The 13,203-nt window shown below is 41.1% G+C and overlaps 1 protein-coding gene across 6 annotated transcripts in view; it reads right to left on the reverse strand.

The window, feature by feature from the left end:
• scarb1 (scavenger receptor class B, member 1) overlaps positions 1-13,203 on the reverse strand; it is a 72,028-nt gene that overhangs the window by 31,541 nt on the left and 27,284 nt on the right. For all 6 annotated transcript variants that reach the window (XM_034192514.1, XM_034192513.1, XM_034192509.1 and 3 more), the window contains exons 5-8: positions 12,415-12,510; positions 12,201-12,316; positions 11,953-12,119; positions 11,494-11,612 (exon numbers count right to left, since the gene is read on the reverse strand). In XM_034192514.1, coding sequence (XP_034048405.1) covers positions 11,494-11,612; positions 11,953-12,119; positions 12,201-12,316; positions 12,415-12,510 — 498 coding nt within the window. The remainder of the gene's footprint in view (positions 1-11,493; positions 11,613-11,952; positions 12,120-12,200; positions 12,317-12,414; positions 12,511-13,203) is intronic.

A 13,203-nucleotide genomic window follows, 5' to 3' on the forward strand; every position in this document is an offset into this window, starting at 1 on the left:
GTATTGGTCTGAGGACACAGACCATTTTTTCCACTTATGTCTAGTTGATATTTTCCCTTGCTAGACTGATTAGTTAAATATTTGTCATTCGTGATTAAAATTGTTGGACAAAACCGATTTTTTTCAATTTTGTGCCTTAAATAACCAAGCTGGTGTTTGCAGATTATAACGACCCGCGCTGTGCCGCTCAGTCACACCCACACCACTGACTTCATGAACGAAGCTCGATCAATAAAGGGCAATCATGTAAAGGTATTTGGTGTCCACACGCAATAACAAATCGATTCTTGGATTTTTACTGTAACAATCTGAGTATTTATAAACCACCTGGAATAGAATTTTACTCGAAGCTGAATTAATTCAGGAGGATACAAAAATGGATTTACCATGTGAAATAAATTAATGCAGCCTGTGTGTGCATAGTCTGGATTGTGTGTATGAGTAACAAAATGATTATTGGATTTTTACTGTAATGAAATGATTGCAGCTGGAACAGTTTGGATCCGTGTACACTTTCAACAGTAATATTTCAGAATGTGTGGGTGTTAGGGTAAGTTTTATACTTTATTTACATAATATAAATTAATTTTACTGGTTCAATATTCAGGTAAGAAATGTATTTTTACATGTATTGTGCAAACTTTTTTCCGTGTGTGTTCACTTGCGTATTTACATCCGCATTGAAAATGCATGTGAAAATGTCACATCTGGGCACTTCGTCAATATTTTGCCCAGTTAAGAGGTGTCATGTCGCTCTCCATGAAGGGACATTCGCCTTAAGTAGGCAGCATGGGGACTGTGGACTCTAGGTCTCATACTGGCCTCTGTGGTTTGAGCCAACCTCAAGTGGCCAGTCAAGGAACTGCACTTCTGGGTTGCGGTCAAAATACGAGCTTGAGCGTTGCCGCTTGGTCCAAACCCTAGAATGCTGCATCATAAGAGATACTGTACACTCTTAGAAAGTGCTGATATAGAATTTTGTTTGGCTGTAGAGTTGCAGTGATTAACTGATTAATAATCATAAATTACTGTTTTGAGTTAACGCCCCCCCCCCCCCCCCCCAAAAATATTCGATTTCAACCTCTTAAATATGAGTATGTTCTGTACTAGTTTCTTTCCTGGTCTCTGGCAGTAAAGTGAATATCTTTGGTCGGTGGACAAATGGAGACTTCTGAAGGAATCATCTTGGCTCTGAAACGCTTCAGCACTTTTTTTTTTCTGCCATTTTATAGACCTAACAACTAACTGACCAAATATTTTCTCTTAAGAAAAAACAAAACAAAACTTTTTGCAGCCCTGTTTGGTTATTTTTATTTTTTGCATAATCAAGATTAACTTCATCCAAATCTCAGACACAGCAGACTGAAACAATCATTTAAGTGAGTTCTTTCCCACTTTTTCCTCAAAGACAGTGGACTATCAAGTTTCATCCACTTAATACATCATTCTGAGTTCAACTTTATCATTTCATTACTTTAACTGCATGTCAGCAGTTTCCAAATGTCTCTTGATTTTGGGCCATGGGATTTCCACAGGAATGTGGCCTTGCAGCTGCAAACGTGAACAGTTACAGTGACCTCAGGAAAGTGACAGAAATCCACCACTTATTGTCAACAGTCAGGAAATTAAATATTACACACAGACATGCAATGTCCTGCTTTAAGATGCAACAATAACATTTTATGCAAGAATGGCTTTGATCTCGAATTCAAATCAAATAGAAACAAGAGCAAACAGACTCCTGACGTCCGCCAAGGGTTGAGAAGGACTCAAAATAAAAGATGTGATTCACACTGTGACCCGGAGTTTACCTGGATCCAGATTCCACAACACAATGCAATAATTTCATATGAATCAAGAATGATCCGACTGATCAAGATGTTGCAATCTGATATTCACAAGCTGAAACAAAACAGTGTCTTCCTGATCTTGGTTTTACATCGTGATGTCATATATGTGAAGGGGTTTGAAGTAATCCTAGTCTACAAAGTGAAATCCTGATCCAGAATCTGGATCCAAATCACCTCCAAAATTTTCCAAGGCGTAAAAACGTGGTGAAAATCTGTTAAGTAGTTTTGACGTAATCATCAAAATCTGACAAAGTCAAGCGTAGAAATTGAAATCTTGATCCCGAATCCAGATCCGGATTACCTCCAAAATTCAGGAGTGTTCCATGGTGTAACATCTATCTATGTGTGGTGCAAATCTGGTGAGAATCACTGAAGTTTTTATGTAATCCTTCAAAGCCTATATAAAGTGAAATCTTGATCCAGAATCCGGATCACCTGCAAAATTTAATGGAGTGCTCAATGGCCTAATATCTATCTGTGGTGGCAATTGTGTCAAAATCCACACAGTAGTTTTAGCGTAATCCTGCTAACAGGCAGACAGACAAACACAGACGATTTTATTAGGTCTTTGGCAGATGTAATAATTTGTATTTAAATTTGTCTAATTATCTAACATGCAACTAAACTGTCTAATGTGTGAATTTACACTCAAATATAAACGCAACACTTTTGGTTTTGCTCCCATTTTGTATGAGATGAACTCAAAGATCTATAACTTTCCACATACACAATATCACCATTTCCCTCAAATATTGTTCACAAACCAGTCTAAATCTGTGATAGCGAGCACTTCTTTGCTGAGATAATCCATCCCACCTCACAGGTGTGCCATATCAAGATGCTGATTAGTGCACAGGTGTGCCTTAGACTGTCCACAATAAAAGGCCACTCTGAAAGGTGCAGTTTTGTTTTATTGGGGGGGATACCAGTCAGTATCTGGTGTGACCACCATTTGCCTCATGCAGTGCAACACATCTCCTTCGCATAGAGTTGATCAGGTTGTCAATTGTGGCCTGTGGAATGTTGGTCCAATCCTCTTCAATGGCTGTGCGAAGTTGCTGGATATTGGCAGGAACTGGTACACGCTGTCGTATATGCCAGTCCAGAGCATCCCAAACATGCTCAATGGGTGACATGTCCGGTGAGTATGCCGGCCATGCAAGAACTGGGACATTTTCAGCTTCCAAGAATAGTGTACAGATCCTTGCAACATGGGGCCGTGCATTATCCTGCTGCAACATGAGGTGATGTTCTTGGATGTATGGCACAACAATGGGCCTCAGGATCTCGTCACAGTATCTCTGTGCATTCAAAATGCCATCAATAAAATGCACCTGTGTTCTTCGTCCATAACAGATGCCTGCCCATACCATAACCCATCGCCACCATGGGCCACTCGATCCACAACATTGACATCAGAAAACCGCTCACCCACACGACGCCACACACGCTGTCTGCCATCTGCCCTGAACAGTGTGAACCGGGATTCAGCCGTGAAGAGAACACCTCTCCAACGTGCCAAACGCCAGCGAATGTGAGCATTTGCCCACTCAAGTCGGTTACGACGACGAACTGGAGTCAGGTCGAGACCCCGATGAGGACGACGAGCATGCAGATGAGCTTCCCTGAGACGGTTTCTGACAGTTTGTGCAGAAATTCTTTGGTTATGCAAACCGATTGTTTCAGCAGCTGTCCGAGTGGCTGGTCTCAGACGATCTTGGAGGTGAACATGCTGGATGTGGAGGTCCTGGGCTGGTGTGGTTACACGTGGTCTGCGGTTGTGAGGCTGGTTGGATGTACTGCCAAATTCTCTGAAACGCCTTTGGAGACGGCTTATGGTAGAGAAATGAACATTCAATACATGAGCAACAGCTCTGGTTGACATTCCTGCTGTCAGCATGCCAATTGCACGCTCCCTCAAATCTTGCGACATCTGTGGCATTATGCTGTGTGATAAAACTGCACCTTTCAGAGTGGCCTTTTATTGTGGGCAGTCTCAGGCACACCTGTGCACTAATCATGGTGTCTAATCAGCATCTTGATATGCTACACCTGTGAGGTGGGATGGATTATCTCAGCAAAGGAGAAGTGCTCACTATCACAGATTTAGACTGGTTTGTGAACAATATTTGAGGGAAATGGTGATATTGTGTATGTGGAAAAAGTTTTAGATCTTTGAGTTCATCTCATACAAAATGGGAGCAAAACCAAAAGTGTTGCGTTTATATTTTTGTTGAGTGTATTTTTGTGCTTGTACAACAGCGGTTTCTGCCCTCCCAGAGTTTGACACTTATGTTACCATTTGAGAAGTGTACTGCCCCAATCAAACTCCCCACCTGCTGCTGTTACCGCAGCGGGTCACAACCCAGCGGGTTGGGCGCTTGACACCAGAACAAAGAGCCTCACCGGCTGTTGTGATTCCCACCCCCCACAATTTTTTTTTTTTTTGGCAGAAATGGGGTTTGTGATCAAGATTTCCTGAAATAATTGATCCATAAACTCAAATCTGTAAATTACTTAAACTAAAAAAAAAAATAACGAACATAGAGTGCATATGCAACTCTATGATCATGAATTCACGTTTTGTGACTTACGTTTTGCAAGACCTGCGTTCACGGTTCGGGAGATATTTATGCATCCAGCGTAAAACTTGTGCCGAGTACCAATGCGGATCTATCCTCTGTGGCTACCCCGAACAAAAAACGAGAGCAGCCAAATGGACAGCAACAACAGACTTAAAATATGAGCTATTTCATGTCCACTGCAAACTAAACCCGGATAAGCGGCTAAAAATGAATGAATTAATCACGCACTAGTTTTGCGCTTTGCATTTATCACTTGGCGCATATCTAATTAAACATCATTAGAAAATATCAGGATTATTTTTTTAACAATAAATTGTGCATTTCATTTCGAATACAAGATCTCACACTCTGGAAGAAGAGTGGAGAGGCACAGAATCCAAGTTGCTTTAATTCCGTAGCACGATGGAACCAGTAGTGAGTCACCAGCGCAAGCTTCCAGACCAGACCTTCTAAATATTAAAATTTCTAAAACTTATGACAATGAAATGGTCTCGAGATCATTGACATTAATAACAGTATGGTCCATCTGTCCGGTAAATCTGAATACAGTCGTCAGATAGACTGAGAAACTATGCAAGAAGACGACTACTGATGAATGCTACTCAGACACCCATGACAACGCTGATAGAGTAAAGGCACCTTGACACTTGTACGACTTTGATCCCCGCACTGCTGCGCAATTAGTCATTCCAGTGTGACCCACTTTGTCCGGCTGGACGCCACACTTTGTCCCATTTGGTGCCACTTTATATAAAAGTTGCTTTTTCATTCCTTCTCATGAGTCTCATAATGCATCTGTAAATTTCTTTTTATTATAGATGTAACATCTCGTCATAAGACTGGGCAACAATTTTTTTTTCTTGCATGGACTTTGAGAACTGATTTACGGTAATTTTGTGGTGCTGAATCCGAGTCAGAGCTCAGATTTCCTCTAACACATCACTTTTTTTTGGCATCTGCATGTTCCGTATTGATGGATTACTCAAAAGTTGCTCATTCAGTCACAAGCGTGACGCCACTAATCACGCACAAAAGCAGCTTCAAAAGCATAGTTTTTTTAATCCAGGTTCACGAAATGTGAACAAGAACCATAATATCATTTATGGTGCAGAAGTGGTGTGCAAGACTGCCGCTTTTGCTTCAATGTTTGATACGAGAAATATGTTTTCATATCTCAAAAATGTGATGTGATTAGCAAAGAAAACACCAGTTTCGGATTCAATGCCCCAAATTACCCAAAATCCACTGAAAAAGTCCATGCAAGAAAAATCGTGTTGACCAGTTTAATTGCTCAGATGTGCTGCTACATGAGACGCATTGACACCGTGTCTTTGAATAGGTTGGGCAATATTCACGACAAGTTCAAAAAATGAATGCATGCCAGAAGTTTTGAACATATCAAAATTTAATTTGCGCACTGGCTCTCAGCCGCGCACAGTTTACATCGAGTTTACTTACTGGCATGCCAGATTGCTTGCCAGTGTGGGAATCAAATTTGTGCAAGAGTCAAGGCACCTTAATAGGCTTCCATGGCTGTGAGTGTAGAAACTGTACAAAGTGCAACATTTGTCCAGTCACAGCTTCATGGTGAAGTGCACAGAAAAGGACTTTGTTACAAGGAAACATAAAATCTGGGCTTCAGTCTCCCATGTGAAGAAAAAAAAAAGTAGTAGTAGTAATAATAATAATAATAAAAAGCTGCAGCTGCAATTATGGCATAATACAGCAATTTCCAATTATGTTATCACCGTTTACATCCAGTTATAGTCCAGGTGAGATCAGCAAATCCCACACAAATCCGGCTTTCCCCAGCGCATGCATGTCTTGACACCAGGAAAATCACTCTGCTGAATGTTCAACAAGTCTCTTTATCAAAGCCATAAAAGTTTTCATAACAACCCCAATTCTCACATATCCAGCTACAATTACGACATAACAGAGCAATTTCCAATTATGTTATCACAGTTTAAAACCAGTTACAGTGCTGTTGAAATATACTGCACCATCAGAGCAAAAACACTTTAAAACAGCCTACATCACTGCAGTATTCTACCCCAACATAACAGCCCATGGGATTTATAGATTTATGAAACAATGACATTGCTATTATGGTGTGCCAAGTTACTATTCCATTCAACCTGAAAAACAAACATTTTGGATTGTAATGCCTCATATAAATCAACACTAAATTGCAATTTTCCCAATGCAGTCACCATAATGACGATTTTACAAACTAAAGCCTCCATAGCTGACAAGCATTTCATTCATTCTCTGCTGCTTTTCTATGTTATCACTTGTAGGTGAATGCCATTCTGATAAAAGAGGGTGCCCATTTTTAGTGAGGCTACATCCTAATGATGGAACACAGATGGGTGAGGGTCATTTTACAGCTCACAAAATTAACATGATCATTTCAATAATATTGAATGAGTGAAACGCATTCAGCGGTTGTCATTTAAAAACTTTGGAAAACCTCTGAACTACTTAGAAACATGGTGATGGAGAACTGAGCAGAGTCGGTCTTCTTAAGGTTTGAGCAAAGTGCGCTAAGAATACTTATTTTGAAGGTTCATAAACGTCTGGTTTTGGACAAGTTTTTATAACCAATAGACTGTTTTAAAGCTGCAATTTGCCCTTAAAATCATTCTAATGTCTGCTAGTTTCTGCTTTTTGGTCAGCACAGCTCCATAAACGGGAGATGTGCTGACCAATGAGTGCACCCAAAAACGACTCATCACATCATACACCAAGACATGCATTTTCATCCCTACAAGGTCACAAACATGGAAAAGCTATCTAATAACTATTATGATCATAATAACTGCGGGACATCCTGAAGTCATACAGTGAGTGTTGAAATAAAAAAAAAAAAAGACAAAAGTTGTAATGGTCTGCACCTCTGATAGAATGACAATTTTAGACCAACATGCTGAAAGATGGATAATGATTTTTTTTTTTTTTTACTCCCTTCAACAATCAGACTAAAGACTGAACTCTTGTGCTGAGGGCTATTTCTTTTAAAACAATCTCCCCAACAAGGTGGTGTACAATGTATATAATGTATCTTCACCACAGCCTGTGTCTGGCACAACGTTTTGACTAAAAGCAGTTTGGCTGTAATCCAGAGAGAAATTCAGATCAGGTCCAGGGATGTGCGGGTCCATGGAGAGCTTTCTCATTGGTTGCACATTTTTTTGCTGTTTTGTCCTGTACTTATTACTTCTACAATACTCATTCTTCATATGCTGTGTCAGTCCAACACTCCAGACTGGGCTTCTGATTGGCCAAAGTTCTGATGTGCAGTGTGAATTCAGCACCAGGAGAGAGAGGATAGTTCGACGCAGCAACATGCAGCGTGACTCTTCATTTAGCCAAAGTCAGACTGAAGAAGAAGACGGCGAAGGGATGGGGGCCAAAGGATTAAGTGCGCTTGCTCACGGTGTGGAAGGGTCACACTTCAAACCACCCCTGCCCATTCTCCATGTAATATGGAGTTGTGTCAGGAAGGGAATCTGCAATAAAACTTGTGCTAATTCAACATATTGGATCTGCTGTGGTGACCTGGAGTGAAAACAAGGGAGAAGTCAAAGGGACTTTTAGACTGAAGAAAAATATGTTTTTGTGAGAGTGTGGATCTGGGCATCAGAGTGCACTTGGTGGATTCTCTTGGTGAAAAGGCTCCACAGAGAAAGAAGCTTGGGCTTGCTGTCCTCACCGCTTCACCCGCGCTGAACACCGGCCTAATGGAGAGGATGCTTGTCAGATCAAGAATGTAGTGAGGAAGTATGACTTCATGATCCCAGAGCTAGCCGGATTGTAGCCACATTTGTGTTCAGACCTCGGCAAATCCTGCACAAATCCGGCTCCCCCAGTGCATATATATCTTGACACCAGGAAAACCGTTCTGCTGAATGTGGCTCTTTGTGTTGCCAGTGGAAATGTGACATTGTCTGTCTATCAGAGCTTCAAATCCACCGGAGACAGACGGAAAAGCGTATTTGCCACCAGACAAATCATTTTAATCAGTTAATAATCAGTTTACTCAATCCGTCATACGGTTACAACACCTTAACTCATTAACTGCATCACATTATTCAATAGAATGTAGTAAATATTAATGTCCTCTACCAAAGGGTTGAGCAGACCGTTAAAGGGTTAAGTTCATTTAACTTCAAGGGGAATTTCTGGGTAAAATTGCCAACAGGCCTACTCATCATACAGTGCACCCAGAACACTATTCACACTTTTACCACATTTTTTTATGTTACAGCCTTATTCTGAAATTGAGGACCCCCCCCCCCCCCCAAATTTGACTCACAACACCCCATAATGACAATGTGAAAAAAGGTTTGAGATTTTTACAAATTTATTAAAAAAGTTTAAAACTAAGAAATCACATGTACACAAGTACTGTATTCACAGCCTTTGCCATGAAACTGAAGAATGAGCTCAGGTGCATCCTGTTTCCACTGATCATCCTTGAGATGTTTGGACAGCTTAATTGGAATCCACCTGTGGTAAATTTAGTTGATCGGACAGGATTTAGAAAGACAGAGATTAGAGCATGCCATAGGTATTAAAGGCACTGCGCTGCGGTGGTTTGAATCATATTTGTCTAATAGATTACAATTTGTTCATGTAAATGGGGAATCTTCTTCACAGACTAAAGTTAATTATGGAGTTCCACAAGGTTCTGTGCTAGGACCAATTTTATTCACTTTATACATGCTTCCCTTAGGCAGTATTATTAGACGGTATTGCTTAAATTTTCATTGTTACGCAGATGATACCCAGCTTTATCTATCCATGAAGCCAGAGGACACACACCAATTAGCTAAACTGCAGGATTGTCTTACAGACAAAGACATGGATGACCTCTAATTTCCTGCTTTTAAACTCAGATAAAACTGAAGTTATTGTACTTGGCCCCACAAATCTTAGAAACATGGTGTCTAACCAGATCCTTACTCTGGATGGCATTACCCTGACCTCTAGTAATACTGTGAGAAATCTTGGAGTCATTTTTGATCAGGATATGTCATTCAAAGCGCATATTAAACAAATATGTAGGACTGCTTTTTTGCATTTACGCAATATCTCTAAAATCAGAAAGGTCTTGTCTCAGAGTGATGCTGAAAAACTAATTCATGCATTTATTTCCTCTAGGCTGGACTATTGTAATTCATTATTATCAGGTTGTCCTAAAAGTTCCCTTAAAAGCCTTCAGTTAATACAAAATGCTGCAGCTAGAGTACTGACGGGGACTAGAAGGAGAGAGCATATCTCACCCATATTGGCCTCTCTTCATTGGCTTCCTGTTAATTCTAGAATAGAATTTAAAATTCTTCTTCTTACTTATAAGGTTTTGAATAATCAGGTCCCATCTTATCTTAGGGACCTCGTAGTACCATATCACCCCAATAGAGCACTTCGCTCTCAGACTGCAGGCTTACTTGTAGTTCCTAGGGTTTGTAAGAGTAGAATGGGAGGCAGAGCCTTCAGCTTTCAGGCTCCTCTCCTGTGGAACCAGCTCCCAATTCAGATCAGGGAGACAGACACCCTCTCTACTTTTAAGATTAGGCTTAAAACTTTCCTTTTTGCTAAAGCTTATAGTTAGGGCTGGATCAGGTGACCCTGAACCATCCCTTAGTTATGCTGCTATAGACGTAGACTGCTGGGGGGTTCCCATGATGCACTGTTTTCTTTCTCTTTTTGCTCTGTATGCACCACTCTGCATTTAATCATTAGTGATCGATCTCTGCTCCCCTCCACAGCATGTCTTTTTCCTGGTTCTCTCCCTCAGCCCCAACCAGTCCCAGCAGAAGACTGCCCCTCCCTGAGCCTGGTTCTGCTGGAGGTTTCTTCCTGTTAAAAGGGAGTTTTTCCTTCCCACTGTAGCCAAGTGCTTGCTCACAGGGGGTCGTTTTGACCGTTGGGGTTTTACATAATTATTGTATGGCCTTGCCTTACAATATAAAGCGCCTTGGGGCAATTGTTTGTTGTGATTTGGCGCTATATAAAAAAATTGACTGATTGATTGATTGACACACACTTATCTACATATAAGGTCCCACAGTTGACAGTGTATGTCAGAGCACAAACCAAGCATGAAGTCAAAGAAATTATCTGTAGACCTCCAAGACAGGATTGTCTCGAGGCACAAATGTGGGGAAGGGTACAGAAACATTTCTGCTACATTGTAGGTCCCTGTGAGCACAGTGGCCTCCATCATTTGTAAATGGAAGAAGTTCAGATCCACCAGGACTCATCCTAGAGCTGGCCGCCCGTCTAAACTGAGTGATCGATGATGAAGGACCTTAGTCAGGGAGACTAAGCTCTTTGGCATGAATGCCAGGTGTCATGTTTGGAGGAAACCAGGCACCATCCCCACAGTGAAGCATGGTGGTGGCAGCATCATGCTGTGAGGATGTTTTTCAGCAGCAAGAACTGGGAGACTAGTCAGGATGGAGGGAAAGATGAATGCAGCAATGTACAGAGACATCCTGGATGAAAACCTGCAACGACAGTTGCAATGGACAGGACAATGACCCTTACAACACAGCTAAGATATCAAAGGAGTGGCATCAGGACAACTCTGTGAACCGTCCTTGAGTGGCCCAGCCAGAGCCCATATCTGAATCTGACGTAGTATCTCTGGAGAGATCTGAAAATGGCTGTGCACTGACACTCCCCATCCAACCTGATAGAGCTTGAGAGGTACTGCAAAGAGGAATGGACAAAACTGCCCAAAGATATGTGCACCAAGCATATTTAAGAAGACCTGAGGCTGTAATTGCTGCCAAAGGTGCATCAACAAAGTACTGAGCAAAGACTGAATACTTATGTACATGTGATTTCTTAGTTTTTTTTATTATTATTATTTTTAATTCATTTGCAAAAATAATAATAATAAAAAAAACATTTTGCATGTCATTATGGGCTATTGTGAAAAAAATGAATTGACTCCATCTTGGAATAAGGCTGTAACATAAGATGTGGAAACAGTGAAGCGCTGTGAACACTTTCTGGATGCACCGTACACAGCACTCAAAACTCACTGGATGAATGTCGATAAAGAGGCCATGCTCTTCTTCGCTAGGATGAAGACCATGCACATACTCCAGCAGGACAGGATCAGCATCATAAAAGTGAGGGTTGGAAAGAAAGACGGGAGAATCTGTGGAACAGATGAGAAGGTATTCACTTGGTCTGCATTCCCCTGAAGCACTACAGAACATCATAAGGCTCTATATGCTACTTTAGTCTCAAAATATGGACGAACCCACTATTCAAACTGCTTTTTGTGGTTCTTTCAACTTCAAACATAAAAATGTCACCTTTGAATGCACTTTGAACCCAAAGTCTGCAGGGTTATTTATCAATTTTTATTCCAACTTCAATTATCCTATTGCATCTTCCATTTGAGATCAAGCACTGGCAAGTGCAGAGAAATAATCTGCAAGCAGCAGTCTGTACAAAGGAACACATGCAGTACAGTACAGTGTAGTATTACTCACTGTGGCGACAACTGCTGACATTAAGCAGGCCAGACTGTCTACACGGACAGAAGCCTTCATTGGGAGCGTAATCTGTTCCATTAGCAAACATAGTCTTGGGTGCAACATATCGATATAAGGGGATGCCTTTAAAAACACCAGGTCGCTGGTAAACAAGCTCCAGAGATCTGAAGGACAAAACAATAAAAACTAGGCTTAGAAATAAAAAGGCAACCTGTGTGGAGGTGAACGTGCAAAACAACTTTTACCTGCAGGCGTCTGGACTGTAGAACGATAAGGTGGTCTCCTTTGTAATAAAAGGGGGCCACATCTGGCCAGCTGTTCCATTGATCATGTTGCACTGAGGACTTTTCCAGAAGTTCAGCTAGTAAGAGAAAACAGACAGCTGGGTGCTAAAACGCTAAATGGAGCAATAAAGATAAAGAAATGAACAAAGATAGTGGGGTCACGCTGACTTCTTACTTCTGTCAGGCCCTCCCAGGAGTCAACTTTATGGACATTCCTGATGTCGTCTTTGCCAGTGAAGACCGTGAACAGTCCCGTATTTGAGTTGTTGAACTAAAGACAGAGGAACATTGACCTTACAACCATAATTTGTCTACATAACCATAACTATCAGTTCATGGGTGGGAAGTTCACGTATTACAAGGACAACTGTAGCGGTGACAGCACTTCACTCCTGCAGCTCAGTGTACACATATATTAGGAGACTGAAAGCCTTTGTTCTCTGGTTGTCCAGCTTAGTATAATATAAATCCTACATAGGCCCAGAGGCAAGCAATTATCCTTGGATACTGTAATATGATACAGCGTCAATGAAAAGGTTATCACGGGTTACTAACCAAACAAAGGCCGGTAACGATTTACAGCTAGGTGAACTAGGACAATGCAGATGAAGTGTCTTGTCTGGGAACAGAGTGGTAGCTGAAAAACATCTGGAATTTAAGCTATAGGTTGGTAGTCAAATTCTTAAGACACCGAGCCACCTGCTCTTTAGCATGTTATAGCTGAAATCTAATAATGAATGACCTTAAGGTGCAGACTGTCAACTTTACTTTTCAAAGTGGTTAAAATATACAAGCTTGAGAGCTCTGTGTGTCCCACATTTTTCAGAGGCTAAAAGCAAATGGACAAACAGATTGTCATACCTTAATTATTGGACAAACTGGCAGGGAAAACCTTAAGATTTAATGTCGGTGCGGCAAAAATTTGTTAGACCAGATCATTCTCAAACAGAAATCCATTCATGAA

Source organism: Thalassophryne amazonica, chromosome 17, assembly GCF_902500255.1.
Source record: "Thalassophryne amazonica chromosome 17, fThaAma1.1, whole genome shotgun sequence".
NCBI classification, from domain to species: Eukaryota; Metazoa; Chordata; class Actinopteri; order Batrachoidiformes; family Batrachoididae; genus Thalassophryne; species Thalassophryne amazonica.